This window comes from Camellia sinensis, chromosome 13 (assembly GCF_055761805.1).
Source record: "Camellia sinensis isolate YWXY chromosome 13, ASM5576180v1, whole genome shotgun sequence".
In the NCBI taxonomy this organism is placed as follows: Eukaryota; Viridiplantae; Streptophyta; class Magnoliopsida; order Ericales; family Theaceae; genus Camellia; species Camellia sinensis.
In genome coordinates, this window is record NC_138973.1 from 25,503,473 (window position 1) to 25,521,111 (window position 17,639).

General features: G+C 33.9%; 1 protein-coding gene across 1 annotated transcript; it reads left to right on the forward strand.

Moving 5' to 3' along the window:
- Window positions 1-3,978: 3,978 nt before the first annotated feature.
- Window positions 3,979-16,820, forward strand: LOC114261452 (uncharacterized). The gene is made up of 18 exons (XM_082901734.1): window positions 3,979-4,373; window positions 4,809-4,861; window positions 5,106-5,155; window positions 5,311-5,350; window positions 6,432-6,503; window positions 6,699-6,901; window positions 9,731-9,775; window positions 9,873-9,902; window positions 10,039-10,158; window positions 10,528-10,787; window positions 10,939-11,030; window positions 12,517-12,668; window positions 14,053-14,310; window positions 14,399-14,623; window positions 15,095-15,186; window positions 16,077-16,139; window positions 16,240-16,356; window positions 16,458-16,820. Exons 10-15 carry the CDS (start codon window positions 10,708-10,710, stop codon window positions 15,146-15,148), a joined length of 861 nt encoding a protein of 286 aa, XP_082757860.1. The 5' UTR covers window positions 3,979-4,373; window positions 4,809-4,861; window positions 5,106-5,155; window positions 5,311-5,350; window positions 6,432-6,503; window positions 6,699-6,901; window positions 9,731-9,775; window positions 9,873-9,902; window positions 10,039-10,158; window positions 10,528-10,707; the 3' UTR covers window positions 15,149-15,186; window positions 16,077-16,139; window positions 16,240-16,356; window positions 16,458-16,820.
- The last annotated feature ends 819 nt before the right edge of the window (window positions 16,821-17,639 follow it).

Below are 17,639 nucleotides of genomic sequence, written 5' to 3' on the forward strand. Positions count from 1 at the left end.
AAAAACAAGGTGTACCTTTTTTTCTTTTACCTTACCAACTCTAGGAAGTTTGAGAAGTCCATCCTTATGTTGAATTTTTTGTTCTCCTTTTCCTTGAGTTCTTGTATCATGAGATGTAGATGCACTCTGTTTCTGCTTTCTGTTATCACCAAAGCCAATGCCACTCTTGTCAGAACAAATTTGTTGAGACCCAATGATATTATCCAAAGTCTTTGATCCTTTGTTCCAAAGACCAATGGTAGCCATAGCACACTTGAGTTCTTCCTCTTTCTTGATGATTAGCTCCTCCAAGGCAACTTGAGACATCTTGAGACTTTCAATCTTTTCTTCATATGTTGCAAAGATTTGTTGTAGCTCATCCCTCTCTGCCTCACAAGTCAAGATTTTCCACAAAGGACTTGTCGATCATTAGATATCTTGATGGCATCAATCTTAGCCTCGGAAATCTGCTCCTTTAGTTTGACATTCTCACTTTCACATGTTTTGAGTTTCATAGTGAGTTTGTCATTTAATTTGGATAAGTTAAGAGATTCCTTATACAACTTTTCATAAGCTTGCTCAAGCTCTTCATCATCACTCTCTGAGGATTCATCATCAGTGGCATTCTCAATCGGTATCTTCGGATACTCTGTTCGTCTTTCAGTTTCAGAAGCCGCCATGAAAGCAAGGAATTGCTTATGTCCCTCTTTGCCTTGATTTTCGTTGTCACTTTCATCTTCATCAGATTCTGATTCATCATCCCAAATGATGGCGAGGGCTTTCTTCTTCTTCAAACGAGTGGGGCATTCTGAAGCAAAGTGGCCAAATCCTTGGCATTCATAGCATTGGACTCTTTCAGAGTTTCTTTGTATCTTTCCTTTCTTTTTCTTGGCTATAGAATTAATTTTGAGTTTATATTTACCTTTGGATTTATGAGTATGAGTAGAGTCCAAAAGATTAGGATTCTTTTCCAAAAAAGATTTTTTAAATTGTTTTACAAAAGCATCCGTAATCTTGAAATCTATCTCACAGTCTTCATCAAAATCTTCTCCAACTCTATGAGCACTACTATAAGCAACAGTATCTTTTTGTTTCTTTTTGAAATTTCTATGTGCCTTATAAGTTTGGAGATTTCCAACCAAGTGATCCAGCTTGAGGTTGTCAACATCTTGAGCCCCCTCAATAGCCGTAACTTTTGGTTGGAACCGATCGGGCAAGGATCTCAAAATTTTACCCACAACTTTGGATTCTGGTATTTTTTTTACCTAAATTGAAGCTGGAATTTACAATGTCACTCAACTTCGCATAAAATTCATCAAAGGTCTCATTATCTTTCATTAAAAGGTTTTCGAAACTAGATGTGAGCCTTTGAAGTTTTGAGCGTTTCATAGAAGAAGTGCCCTCATGAATAGTTTGTAAGATATCCCAAGCCTCTTTTGCGATTTCACAATTACAGATACGACTAAACTCTTCAGGCGTGACAACGCAAAAAAAGAGAATTGATAGCTTTACTATTCCAGCTACTATTTTGGTAATCAATTATGTCCCACTTATCAATTGGTTTGGGGAAAGTTACTCCATCAACGGTAATTGTTGGTTCAGTCCACCCATATATAACAGATTGCCAAACTTTTTCATCAATAGATTTTAAAAACGATCTCATCCAAGCTTTCCAAAAAGAATAATTGGATTCGTCAAGTAGGGGTGGTCGAACCATAGAATTTCCCTCACGAATTGAATCCATTATCACAAATCAAACAAGATCTCGTTCTAAAAGATTTTTTTTAAAAAAATAGAACGACCTGCTCTGATACCAATTGAAAAATCTAGAAATCTCCTAAATGTTGATTTGTGATTATGTATCAATTTTAAGCAGTATATAACAATCACAATCAAACAATCAAGACAAATCGATATAACGATTTTACGTGGAAAAATCACAATTGGGCACCTCCAATTGTGATAAAAAAATCACGGGCAACAGCTACAAAACAATCCACTAAGAAGATATAAAGGAATTACACAGGTATACTCTCAATTACTTAGCGAATCCACGCCCGAATTGAACCAACCCCTATGTGCCTCTTCCAACCCTGTCTTTACCTCGGAATTGTCTTGATGATGAGCCACTCCAGAATCCACCAAAGCTTCAGGCTCAAATTCACCGGAGAACAACTCTCTCTTTTGTGTAGAACAAACAAAACCTTTGATGTATTCTTTTTAAACCATGAGTTGAATACTCAATAAAACATCAAAGAAAAACTAACAAAATATCCTCAGATATAAACCTTAATATCCAAAAAGAAGATCTGGAGGAATAACTCTAGTTTTGGGAGAAAACCTAGTTTTGGAAGAAAACCAACTTCTTAAAGAACTCCAAAGTAATCCTAGTTTTGGAAGAAAACCAACTTCTTAGAGAAATCCAAAGTAATCCTAGTTTGACAAAAATTGGAAAACCTAGAAAACTAGATCTTGTTACAACATTGGTTTTGATCCATGGAATTTGACAACAAAGGTCCTAACAATTCTAATATGCCATACCAATTGATTACACAATTAATTGTGTTTGAAATTTTAAAAGTTATGATGTTTTGTTAATGTTGTTATGATTTTCGAGACAAAATTACAATCAGCGTGCTATGTTATGATTCATTAGTAAAAGTTATGATATTTTGTTAATGTCGTTATGATTGTGGAAAAAAAGTTGCAGTCATTGTGTTATGGTTATGATTCATTAGCAAAAGTTATGATTTGTACTACCAAAAGTTATGACTTGTTATGGTGAATCATAATAAAAAATGTTACGACTCAAATATTACGATAATTTGTTGGAAATAACTACATTTGTTATGAGTCCTTGTCATATTGTTATGATTGATAATGTCTTTATTATGACACCATAGTGTATATTATGGCATTGTTATGATTCATTGTAGTAATTGTTATGATTTTTAAAAACAGTTATGATTATTTCATGTAACCTATTAAATGACCTGTTTAACAGGTTACTTTTTATGACGTGGCACAATATGGACCACACAATAAGTGCATATCATATGCCCTTTTAGAAGGTGCACATTGTAGAAGTTGCTAAAGTTATGATTTTTTATGTCACTTTTTCATTAAGTGTGATTATATATATATTTTTGTAATCACACCTTCTAATTAAATGTGATTATATATATTTTTTATGTCACTTTTTAATGAAGTGTCATTATATATATATATATAGATATTTTGGAATCACAACATGACTCTTCCTTTCCAATTCTCTTTGCCTCTCTTTTTGATTCATTAGCCTTAATTCAATTTTCTTAGTCTGCCATATCTGAAACCACTTTCTCTTTGGTCTCTGGAATGGCCTCGCTCTCTCTCTCTCTTACTCAAAAATACTCTCTCGCTTGCTTTTTGGTACGCCTATAAAGCATGGATACTTCAAAAAGAGAGACGTATTCGTATCGGATATTTATTGGATACCGATACTCCTTAGATACTTGCGGATACGTATCAGATACTTTTTTAATGTATCGGATACTTCTTAATTAATTTTGAAGTATCAGATACTTAATTTTAAAGTATCGGATACTCGAAGTTACATATTACTTATAATATTTTGTTTAGTTCTTTGATAAGAGGAATATAGTGAGAGTTAAGGTAATATAATTTGTCAAATTGATTTATCCTTATTGTCTCTCTCTCTTCTCTCTCGCTTTCTCACTCTCTCACGTTTCTTCTCTCTGCTCTCATTTTTTTTTTTGGTGTTAGCATGTAAGGATGATGTTTAATTTGCATTTACTTTTGCTTTTAGTTTAGATGTTTTATGAATGTTTGAAGACTTTTAGATTAATAGAAATCCCTCTCTTTATTTATTAATTTACTTTAAATTTTATTTTCATACATATTATATTATTAAAATTATAAAAATATCTTTTTTATGAATGTATCCTGCCGTACCTATATCAATTTTTTTCTTTTAAATTTTGACGTAACGTCGTATCTATATTCCTCTATCACTAAATCTGTATCCCTATCCGTGCTTTCTAGTCACATGCACACGCGAGTGCATTGGAAACAATGATGACAGACAGCAACAATCTAGGGAGGGGAAAATGCAAGAAAAGAGGATGCAGAGAGAACTATATAGGGTTTTATCCCTTTATTTATTTATTTATTTTTGGGTCTCTACCTCTTTCTCCGTCCTCCATGGCTCTGACGGTGGATTACATATCATCGACAAGAATTGCCTGGACTACTGATTCATGACACCCAAAGGCTAACGGACCACTATCATTGAGTCGAAGAGACCATCTTTCACATGAAACATCTCTACAAGCTTACCCCATTTCTGTCTCGTCAGACCATTGGATCAGTACCATCACGCCATTTCCATACAGGTAACGAAACTTCCATTTCACTCTCTATTTTCTGAAATGGGTTTCTATGAGTGAAATAGTTTCGAACTGATTTGATTTCAGTTATGAAATGGTGTGATTTCTTTGAAATGGGTTTCCTAGATAGTTTCTATTTCTATTTTCTGAATCTGAAATGGGTTTATCAAATGGTTTCAATCTTTGATTTCGGATATTAGTCATTAGCACTCTGTCAAATTGTATTGGACATGAGAACTCTATTTTGTGGACTTTGGTCCTCATGCTTTGTGAATACTTGTAATTTAAGTGCTCTCATGCCTAATATTCTTCACTTAATGAATGTTAGGCATGATCATGCTTCTTCACAAAAAGCATTCCTAATGATTTCTGTGAAATAGTTGTGAAATGGGTCTCTTTCTATGAAATGAGTTTTATGGTTTTCTCTTTAATGGGTTTCAGGGGCTTCTAATACATTAAAAGGCAAGAAATAAGGGAAAGCAAACAAAAATGAGGTTGCTTCTGTTTCTAACTTTAACTATCAACTAAAGTTAATAGGGGTTTCTCTAATTAACTTTAGTTCATAAATTTTATTATTTAAGTAGTGGTTAATTTTTCCATTGTGATTCTGTGGGTGGTTTTCATTCCATTGTGATTCATGGTTCATTATCTTATTAATAAATGTGATTCATGTTTCTAATTTTTTTATGATTCATGTTTCTTATGTTTATAATTTTCTTATGATTTTGTGAGTGAAAGGGTGATTATTTGATTCATGGTGTTGGAAGGAATACTTTTATTTTGTTCAGGTAAGAAATGTTCTCCCTTAATTTCTTAAGCTTCTTCTGATCTATTTCTTCTCTATAGATTTTATTTATTTTTGGGTGTATTATATGGTATTTGGGTATATTTTTTTAATCTCTTTAAAACTATGCTATGTTTTCTCTTATGTTGGTGTAAATAGGTGATGCTATTGATGTTGTAAGGACTATTTTTTATTTTAGGTAAGAAACATCTTCTATTCATTTCTCATGCTTATTCTTATTTTTATTGGTTTACACATTTTAAATGTTAAATAACTGTAAATCCTTCATTCACGTTTGTTTCCTGTGGTTTTTAATATTAGTGTTGGAATTTTTGCTCTATCCCAAATTCCTTTTTATTTATATTAATAATTGTTTTAGTTTAGTTTGGATTTTGTGAGCAGTATGTTAAATTGGTGGTGTTTGGTTGGGTAGTGTTAGAACTCGTTATTTTTATGACAAAATTTATAGAGAAGAAAAAAATGGGTTGAAGTCCTCTATGCTACAATATCTACAGCAACGGGTAATCTTTTCATGGGTAGTTCAAAGAGAATGAATATTGATGATTGCATTAGCTCATCATTTAGTTTGTTTATTTATTTTAAGAGAAGTTAAGAGTTTTGTTGGTATTATGGTGGTCAGAGTTATTGAATAACAACAATGAACTCTTCTTTCTTTGAAGGTAACTCTCTACTCATTATTCAACATTTTGGGTTTGTGGTATTTAAAAAAAAAAAAATCACAATTCAAAAGTTTGATATATCCTCTCTTTCTACACTGGATATATCAGAAGTTACTAGAAAATAGCAGATGAAAGCCAATCAACCAAGAAGGAATGAGGAAGGAAACAAAAGTTTTGTTGAAGGTTTGAAAAATAGATCTAGGAAATGGAATGATTCAAAAGAGTTGTTTGTTAGGCCATCACGATTCTACATTCTCAATTGCAGTTTTTATTTTTTTGCAAACTTCACATGTATATGTATATTTGCACACATCTCTATTAGTCTTTTCCAGATGTCTTCATGTCAACTTTTTTTTTTTTTTTGCTTATTCCGAATTAATCAACGTCCAACATGTAATTTTCTAAATGGCAATTCGGATATCCCTTTTAATCATTGCAATATTTTAGTAGATAATTTTATGTTTAAAGGTGCATTTTATTTGCCAATATTTAATTTTATTGTTATCTTATATAGATACATATATGTTTGTGTGTGTTTGCATCTAACTATGTATCCAAATATGATTCTTTTCTTTGTTTTGACGACTTACATGATTATAGCAGGTTACTCCACTCAAGAAAAACTTCCAAAAGTGAGGTAGTGGGATTTAGACTGAAATAACTATATAAAAAGTATGTAGTTTGAATTTCAACTTTTATTTCACTTTTTTCTGTTGATTGATTTGGATTTGAATACTAGATACAAATGGTCAAAATCGTATAGTCAAAGATTTTAGAAAACAATTTTTTTTTATTTAATATGTTCACAATTTCTATATTAAACTTCTTTACAAAGATCAAAGTTTTGATTAATATGTCAATGTTTAGGACACCCAGAAGGAGAAGGAGAAGAAGAAGAATTCGGTGTTAGACCAGAGTTTTTACATTGAGAGTGAAGAAAAAGTTGAGTAGAATGAATTTAACAAAGGCCAAGATGATGGGAATGATTAAGATTCTTCCAATTATTCAAATGAAAACCAGCAGTAGAGCAAAACCAATTCTCTCAACACGACATGGCGTCAAAGTTACAGGTTGCTCTCTGCCTTTTCTCTTTTTTTCTTTGTTGAGTTTCATGTATGTGTAAGTTAGTGATACATATTTTCAATCTTTGTTTCCTGTGTTTCTTTAATTAATGTGATTTGAAAGATTTGTTTCTTCAGAGAAAAAAAAAATGTAAATGATGCAATATTTTTGTCTCGCATACTCTTTAAGCTCTTGCAATGCTATAGACCTGAAGAAAGTGAAAAAATAAAAATAAAAATTGTAATGATTGGGACAATATCTAAATCCACATTTGATCATAGGGAAAATGAAATAGTGGATGAATTTGATTTTGACATGACTATAAATTCTTAGATAATGTTAAATGTGCCTCGGAGTTTTTCTACTCTGATATGATTTTCTTTTCATTTTTATTGTTCTGTATTCTTGTCTAATGGTCAGGTCTTGATAGGAATAAAATAGTCATGAAATTTAAAATTTGTAGGTTCATCTATATTTAGACAACAACGATTATGGGCATGCACATATCCTTTTAAGAAAAGGCAGCCCAAGAGTTTTTTATGTTGATACCCGTACTCAAAAATAAAAGAAAATACATAAAGAAGGTGAATATTATTTCCTAACTGAAATTAACAAAGTCTAGGCATTCTTAGTATATATTACGACAACGTCACAAATCATTCATGAAACTGATATTTTAATACTTTACTCTTATTACTTTAAGTGCACATTTCTTCTGCATTATCATTCTTGAATTTTCTTTTCTTTTACGCTATTAATACTTTACTCTTGTTACTCAATTTTTACATTTTTCTTTTTCAATTAAGATGTTAAATAAAAATACTGCTGCTTCTTTTTTGCTTGTCCTTGTAGAACATCCCTCCCAAGTTTCATTCAATGATGTGAAATCCAAGTCAACAGGTCACTACAGGAAATGAGGGATTTAACGGCGTTTGATTAACGACGTTTTATTAAACGTCACGTTTTTTAATTTTTAACGGCGTTTTTATAATCGCCGTATATTTTTTTAACCAAAACGGCACCGTTTTGTAATGGAAGGCGTTTAGAAACGCCTCCGAATGCGGTGCATACACGCGCCCCTTTTGAAACCCTTATTCATGAATCTGTGCCCTTTCTCTCTCTTATAGCCACACATCTCTCTTATCTTATACGCACACATATCTCTCTCTCTCAGCGACGAAGAAGACGAAGGAGAGTACTCTAGGAAGAAACTTCATCTCTCGAAAGATCAATCGACTGTTCTTGAAGAGAGCTTCAAAGAACACAAGCTCCATCGGCTGTTCAAAGCGATTTCGAAGCGATTTCGAAGATTCAGATCGATATCAATCGGCTGTTCAGAGCGATTTTGAAGCGATTTCGAAGATTCAGAGCGGCATGTGCGTTGCTGAACTTGTCGTTGATCGACGAGAACAAGATTTCGATCGGAGCTTGCAGAGCGATTCCGCCCTTGATAACGCTGTTGATGAATGGATCGAATAGGGGGAAGAAGGACGCGATGACGACGCTGTACAAGCTGTGTACGGTGAAGGTGAACAACGAGAGGGCGGTGAAGGGAGGGGCGGTGAAGGCGGTGGTGGGGCTGGTGGCGGCGGAGTAGATGGCGGAGTTTTGGTGACAGTTTTTCCCTTCAAACAAAATCTAAACTGTCTTGACATCAATTTATTTGAAAATCAAGTGACAGAAAGCTCGAATATGAAGGTTTTTGAGTTCACATTATTTACTTCTCTGTTATTAGAATGGTGATAATTTGTATTTTAACTTCATTTGAAAAAAAAAGTATATATTTTTTAATTCTATTATGAGGATAATTTTTAGATACACAGAATGATCAATTAAAACTGTATACATGTTCCATTTCTTGTTAATTTTTTTTTTGTGTGGAATTTTCATGACCTATTTGTTATTCACCTCTAACTAAGTTGGTCATGAAATTAAGGTCATCTTGTAGATTCCAAGAGCCATATGACCCATGTCCCTCCCTCCTCTCGCATCTCCTTTTGATTATTTCTCTTTTGCCAAGACCTCTATGGATAAAAATCTGATATACAGGGGAAACACTAGGGTATATATATATATATATATATACATGGATTTGAAATGAATGGATTTGATATCACTCATTCAAGGAGTATAACGTTTAGTTCAATGTAATATTCTAGGTATGGATTTCAACAATGGATTTGAGAGTTTTAGATTAATGGATTTGAAATATCTGAGTGAATATGGTTATTTGAAATCCTTTAATGAATGATTGTACTTGTAAAATTTATTAACAAAATTCATCTTTCCTATCTCTATGCATCCTTCACATTAGAATTATCAATCTATATCCATTAATCAACTTTCTTATAATTTTATAAAGTTGAACATCAAATCCCTTCATTTCAAATCCACATATCCAATTGGAGCCTAAATGTTGCTGATCAAAACAAAAACAAAAAAAAAAGGGAAAAAGTTAACTTTAGGCAGGAAGCTTATTTGGGCGCAAGTCAAACCTTAGTAATCCATCACTGCTCAATCTTGGCTCTTGCGTAGTTCTTCACTGGTCTCCTTCTTTCTGAGCATAACCTTTTTGTTTCCAAGCTGGGTTTAATGGTATTGTATGGTCTGCTTCATTCTGAGGAAAAATGTGTCTTCTGCACAAGTAATATCCTGATTAGTGTCTATTAAAAGTAGCTAGATTCTGGCAATCTTCATCAAAACTGTCAAACTCCCTATTCAGTTGTTTATTGCACATAGAAATTGTCAAACTCCCTATTTATTATTTGTTTATTGCACATAGAAAAACCGCTAAAGCCCATGCTCACAACTAAAACCCATGCTCACAAATTTTGCAGCTGCGTGAGTATATTGATGATACAGAGGATTACATTAATATTCAGGTAAACTGGGACATAAAATTTGAATTAATTGATTGAGTTAAATTGGTTGGGATTTACCTATGTTAGTCTAAATACACTTCATGTTCCCTTTTTGTAGCTTGACAATCATCGAAACCAGTTGATTCAGGTATTTTATTATGCGTGCTTTTTATGATATTGATAGTCTTGATTATTTTCTTGTTTGTCTGTTTTAAGTAACTGAACTTTGCGGAGTTTATGTCTTGACAATAGAAATTTTTCATATTTTTACTGCATGGCTGCAGCTAGAGCTTTTTCTAAGTTCAGGAACTGTTTCTTTATCCATCTATTCTTTGGTGGCCGGAATATTTGGCATGAATATTCCATATACATGGAATGATCATTACGGCTACATGTTCAAATGGGTATGCCTGGAATTTCACCTGTTAAATTTGGCAATATATTTGTAAGGGGACCCTAAAACATCAGCTCATATATGAGTATGGAATGAAAATAGATTTGTTTTGTGGCATTTGATGCTCAATGTGATGGTGAACGAATTCGTCAACAAAATTCGGTTTTACCACTATTGATAGTTCAAAATGGGAAAGTAGTTCATTCTGGTTTTTATGTCATTAGAGGTGATTCTCATTCCATATTGTTTTTACAACTTAGTTCTTAGTTGGACCTATTTTTTTTATTTGAAGCTTGCATGAAGAAAATTAAATTACATAATTGAACAAGTCATCTTCTCTATTTTGTTATATTACATTATTTCACATTATGTAATCCAGGTATGTCTATCAAAAGGATTGGGCGCTCCAGCAAATTTCACAGACCTTTCTTGCTTCTACCCTTCTTTTTATACAAACCCTTTTCACTCTCTCTCTCTCTCTCTCTCTCTCTCTCTCTCTCTTCTGCAAGTCTAAGCCCTTTTGGGTTCCATTGATTAGAGAGAGGTCTTCGAAAAAGCGATGTCAGGCCTCTACAATCCCAACTTCTCACCTGCAAGGGCTGTTTCTCCGCAGATTAGAAGTACCCCAGATGTTGAAAGGTATACTTTCACTTGTTTTTTGTAGTTCAATTCTCTTTGCTCTTCATTCTCTGTATGTTTTTTTGATCACTTGACTTGAATTTGAAGTTACGTGGGGTTTGATTGATGTGGTTTTCATTTTTTCCCCCTTTTTTTGCTCATCTTGGTGTAGTAATCAGTACTGGTCGGAGCTGTTGGCAGAGCATCAGAAGATTGCACCCTTCATGCAAGTTCTTCCGATATGTAACAGACTGTTGAATCAAGGTTAGTTCTGTACTGGGTACTACCATTTCTGGGTTTTGGATCTAGGGTTTTTATGGGTTTTAGCTGCATTGCTTGGCACAGTACTGTGTTTGCTTGTGTGAACAAAGTAGAAGCTTGATTCCACTCAATTGGTTTGATTATTTCGTACAGTTCTTGGCTTTGATTGGTAGTACATCATTGTATTCATTTCTCTCTCTTGTTCCTCAATCGCATGCACATCTGATTTAGATTTTTCTATGGGGAAACTTGGATTTCCCATGGAACAGGTAGATATCACTCACTGCGTTTGCCATAGGATCTGAGACACTTAAGTAGATATAGTGTACAATGTCAGTCCTCTAATTTTTGTTTTTTTATAACCGGGACATGATCCCTTTCAAGTTAGATTAGACACCCAAACCTGGGGTAATGAGATGCACCACTCTTCGTCACCGGGCAAAAAGCGAAAGCCTTGGCTTCGCCCAGAGTTGAACCAAAAACCTAGAGGTTATGACCCCAATTCTTACCAATGGCCAAATAGAGAGGTCCTTTGTTGGAATGCTAAAATGACTACCTTCAAACTGGTCTGAGGTTGAGTGAATGGATCCAAGAAATGCTGTAAAACTGTTTTTTTCCCCCTTACTGGTATGCAATGCACAAAAGATATATTCAATTATCATGGGCATGCTGGGGTCCTTTGGCATCATCTTAATTGTTCACAGATTTCATTTTTGGTTTTGAAAACGCAGTTGCTTTCCTAAGTTTTTTGGACTGGTAGACTGGACTGCTTCTACCATATATATTGTTGTCTTATCAAAGAATACTTGACTTTTTATGTGAGCTTTGGCAACCATTTACTTCAGTTTCCAAGTGAACTTGTATAATGCACAGCATGACTTGGGGTGTCTGACCATATAAATCCTAAGTTTATACCTGATTTAGTGGCAATGCCAAAATTTGATATTTCCTTTGGAAGTAATGTAAGAGATAGATATATCTTGCATTGCATTACTGTAAATTGAAATTAGTTATTTATGGAAACTGGTGCTTAAAGTTGCAACATTTGTATTATCATGGACTCAAATGTTTTTGGCATTTGGGTTTCATGTGTATTTGTTTATCGAAAACACTTGCTGACTAGAAAGCTGGTGTGGAAACTGGCATAGATAAATAGAATTTATTTGTGATTTTTAGTTGAAATAACCTTGTAACTACATTTCTACTTCATTTTCAATATTGCCTTAAAAAGCTGGTGTGGAAACTGGCACAGATAAATAGAATTTATTTATGTAGCATTAAGTGAACAGGATTGTAGGTATTGAAAATCAAGGAATGGCTTCTAGCATTAAGTGAACAGGATTGTAGGTCAGGCATTACCTGTTTATTTGTGATATTTAGTTGAAATGACCTTGTAACTACATTTCTATTTCATTTTCAATATTGCCTTGTCTCGTCCTCTTTTTGTGACTCCTCTTACACACCTTGCATTGTCCTCATCTCCCCACAGAGATTTTACGGGTTTCTGGTATGATGCCCAACCAAGGTTTTGGTGAACTTGACAGACTGCGGCATAGAAGCCCCTGTCCCATGGCTTCTTCAAACCTTATGTCAAATGTTCCAGGATCACGGTTGGGTGGCTGGAATGGCATTCCTCAGGAGGTAATTGGTCTTCTCGGTTTTACTTTAGCATTAATTTAGGTCTGGCAGTCCATCTTTCTTTCTTCTTTTTTTTTCTTTTTTTTTTTAAATTTATTTTTTATGTAACCTTTTTCCCCTGTATTCTGAAGCTAAGCTACAAATTTATCGCTCTTTGTCATCAATTTTATTGGCAATAATTACCAGTTATGGATGTACAATATCGGATTCATGCCTACCTAGAACTAAACAGTAGCTGTAATTAAGTGATGGACCTATATTGTCAATGTTAATTGGTTTGAGGTTCTCTTTGATGAATATACCTCAACGTCATACCCATGCCTTCCTGGCTTCTCAACTCAAATTGAACAAATGGATATAGAATATCTTTTATAGTAGGACCAGAGTGCTGATTTCTAATATTCCCCTAGACTGCTTGCATCATAATCAGGTAGTTTGTAAAATTCAGTTTTGAATCCTTCAGAGCACAGGTTGGCTTCACCTTCATTCATCTATCAATTATTCAATGCCGTCAATTTTATTCAATGCCGTCAATTTTATTTAGTTGTTAACATGTTGGCTTCACCTTCATTCATCTATCAATTATTCAATGCCGTCAATTTTATTTCTTCACTCTTATTTTTGTTCTTAAAAGGATTGTTCTGCCAATTAATTTCATGATGATGTGTGCCTTCAAAGCATGGACAAATGGAACCCTGGATTGCTTCTGGTTCTGTATCTGTTGTAAACTTTTTATATATATTATTGATCGGCTTTGTAAACTTTGTGTATTATCTGGATGGTGAACAATAAAAATAAAAATCTCTGTTTGACACCACTTAGAATAAGCTTTAGGAAAAGGTGCATAATTCAAGTCTCATAATTACATATTACCTATAAATAAAAAAAAGATTCACGATTATAGAGATAGTGTTGCATTCATCACCATTGGATTGCCTTGTTCTGCGTAGAGTAATAAACTTTGTTTAGTAGTGTCCCAGGGGTGGATTTCCGTCTGCAGTAACTGTTTTGCACATATATAGAGCTCACAACGGCCATAATGTAGTTGTGGAAATCTCATGCAAATGTATAGCTTTGGATAAGCTTTGTTTGCTCTTTTCTTATTAGTATTGTTATTATATGATGCAGCTGACAGGAATGAAGAAAACAAGCAAGTCAATCCTGTGCCTGCATACTTGCGTTGGCCTCTGAAAAGAATGAAAGACTTTTCTAACTTTTCTTTTTATTCAATGAATCACATATACACTGTACAATATATTAAATAGGAAAATATCTAACTAACTCAGTAACTAACTAACCAACTCAGTAACTAATGCAGTAACTAACTCAGCTAACAAACACTCTAACCATCTAACAAACATTACAACTGTAGCTATGTTTGTTACAGATATTTTCTGAAGAGCATTTAGGAAAACAGAACTGTGATGAACAAGATATCAATGCTGACTTCTTCTGCAGTGATGGCTCTGCCTCTAGCTGTGAATCTGTGGTTGCTGCAGCTGGGTATGTATGTATCTTAGTCAACACATTTTTGTATATGGTCAACACATACATTATTGTCCCAACAGCAGACGACTACTCCATAAGCCTTGGAGCTGCTGCAACCATTTGCGGTGTTGTGATTGGGGCAATGGCAGTTGCACAGGTGTTTTCTTCAATATACTTCAGTGTGTGGGCAAATAAATCGTACTTCAGACCTTTTGTATTTAGTAGTATTGTTCTTCAATATGCAGGTTTTGTTAGTGCCAGTGCCCTTGGAATGGCATGTGGTCCTGCTCTCGCTTGCTTACTCCAAACGCAATTTAAGCTCTTCAATATTACATTTAATGAAAACAATTTGCCCGGATGGGTTATGGCTCTGGCATGGCTCATCTACTTACTGTGGTTGTGGATTTCATTCAGAGAGCCATCTTCTTATGAGGCTGAAGATAGTGTTGCATCACAGGACGCAAAAACTGGTATGGTAATTGGATTGGTCATTTTGGACCCCACACACTGCATTGTGGTATGTCTATTAATATTTTTGATGATTCAGCTTGTGCTATGCTGTTTTCAAACTTTCAGAGCATCTTTATCATATGCATTACTCAGTTGAACTAAGGTGCATCTTAAGGCAGGGCATATTTGAGAGCATTTTTATTTAATGGAAAAAGAACAATGATGTCAAGCCTTATACTGCAAATTTAATGCAAATTTAACTATTTTGAAATTTCAGTTTGATGTAAAAGCTCCTTGCTCTCATTCTTTATTTTGAGTATAATTGTATGCATTGTTGTTTGTCCCTATATACGATGGGCATATATAATTTTATTTTACCATTCTCTGTTCTTATTTTGGCCTTTTTCATATCAAAGCTATCCCACTTATAGATTGTGTTCAAATTTTTTCGAACTTCATATATGTTAAAAGTTCTATATCTCAAAATTCAGCAGGTTGACCAAACAGTAGTTTCCAGATCTCAAAATTTAGCCTTCAGTAAATGATTCCACTTTAAAGAGCAAAGGATCAACTTCAAGTGCAGGTATCTTTTATATTTAAATTTACATTTTGACAAAAGTGATTATATTCTAGGTGCTTCATAACTTTAGAAACTTGGGCCTTCTTTGAAAATCTCATTTTCATTTGCTTAGGAGTCATAATTTAAGCCTAAATAGAATAAATTTGACAATTTTTGCAACTGAAGAACCCTAGGGATTATAGATGATACACGAAAGTACAACTGAATTCTTTTCTAGAATTCAAGCTTGATGTCGTTCTTTCTGCATCATAGTAATTACTTTGCATCACATATCACTTCATTTTACATATCCACCACTAATGACATGGCTTGTAAAATCGAGCAATGACATGCACTAGTATGTCAAAATCTGAAGCAGATAGCATTAATAATGAAAAAGTGAAGTTGATAATACTCTTATTTTGGTGCTAACTGACCAACTCAACTCAAGCAGCCATAATCCTGACTCGAGTTTTTTCTTCTAGTTTTTGTTCTATGTGAAGTCATGATTTTCAGTTAAGTTCAAGGTAAACTATAACTTTAATTACAGCTCCAACCGTAGTTTTTGTTCTAATCGAGTTTTTTCTTCTAGTTTTGGTTTTTGACCACGTGTTTTGGGATGCGTATATTCATGATCGCTCTTCCCAAAAACTAAAAATAAAAGTGAATCATAATTAATTTGTAATTTGAAATCTTACCTTGGGTTTAATCTGTGTGACTCTTGATAGTTTGATGATTAGAGAGACCTTTTGTGAAAGTGATAATTTGCCTTCTCAAATTGTGCATGTGTATGTATATGGCTGCAAATGTGGTTCGAATTGATGCCAGTAATGAAAAGATGAAGATTACATTGAGGCGCTCATGTAAAATTTATATTTTTGTAGATTAATAACATTGACCACTCACTTTTGCAGGATAAGGGCTCACGCCTTGAAGCCATCGCAACAGGGATGCTCGATGCTTCTCTGTCTTGGAAGGTATAAAGCAATAACCTACATGTTGTTATTGAAAATTTATACTAAACCATTGGAACAGCTTAGCTCAGCTAACTCTAATCCTTAAGTTGGATATGCCCAGTAGTTGCAGGAATGCCATCAAGGATTTATCCGTTGGGTTAAGCTTGAAAGCTCAAACATTGAGTGTTTATATTTAAGAGCTTCTTCCTTCCATGCTATTGGAGAATATAGAGAAGCGGTATTAGGGATTCTTTTTCTTGATTTTCCCATTTAAACTACTGGGCATCATGCTCAATTCTTCTTTGCTTTGGTTTTACTAAATTTCATTTTATGATAAAGGTGAAGGATTATGATGCAGAAAATTACAAATTGTATGAAGAAGTTGGAGAAGGTGTCAGCGCCACTGTTCATCGGGCTCTCTACATTCCTTTGTGTTGACTGGGATTTGGGAATGTATCCTGCTCAAAATTGTCTTTGTTGTACATGAACCTATTATGATTAATTGAATACGAATCCCTATTCTGCAGTGTAATGATGTGTAATATGCTTGACTATTCCATTGCATTTGCATGTGCAAGCAAATGACTTAACCTATTTTTTCTTTTTATTTTTTGATTGTGTTTGTTGTTTGATTTTGGTTCAGACACAATCATGTAATGTTTATTTAGTCAATATATTGAAGTAGCTGTAAAATTTTATTCATATTATTGTTATTTTTCAGCTTTATTACAGGTATGTTTTTTAGTTAAATATAACAGATTCAGAACAATTTTTTTTTTTTAAAAAAGAGCTATAACGGCGTTTTTACAAAACGCCACTACAGTGCCAACGGACTTTTTTTTAAAATAAAAAAATCTATCACGGCGTTTTAAAAGCGTCGCTAAATATTGGATGACGTCATTTTATCATTATTTATCACATTTAGCGGCGTTTTTAAAAACGCCGCCTATACTAATTTTACGACGTTTTTAAAGCGTCATAAACTTATAGCGACGGCCGCGTCCTCGACGTTTGGTGATAAGCGTCACTAAAGAAATTAGCGGCGTTTTTAATACATATAGCGGCGTTTTTAAAACGCCGCTAAAAGTCATTTTTCCAGCAGTGGGTTGTGTGTTTGGAAAGTGGTTCTCGAATTTGGGAGCTAGTATTTCAGGACTAGCAATTTATCTTTCTGCTCTTGAGCATGAGCTAGCAGCCAGAAAATTTGTAGTCTTTGGTCTTTGGGTATCGTCTATGTCCATGAGTTTCTATCTATGTTGTTTAAAAAATTCAATTTTTTTCTCTTTTTCTTTTTCCACTTGTGTTGACTTTTACCATGTTAAATTTGCTATTTTGGTATCTTCTATTTCCATGGATTCGTATTTCTTTGCTTTAAGCTTTTGTTTGCATGAAGCATTTTTAACAAGAAATGGTCCATACTATACTATTGGCTTTCCTATAAGTGAACATTTTACACACAATTTTCTGAAACTTGTAGAACTTTAACAGTTCAATTTTTTTTTTTTTTAATCATGGGCAAGG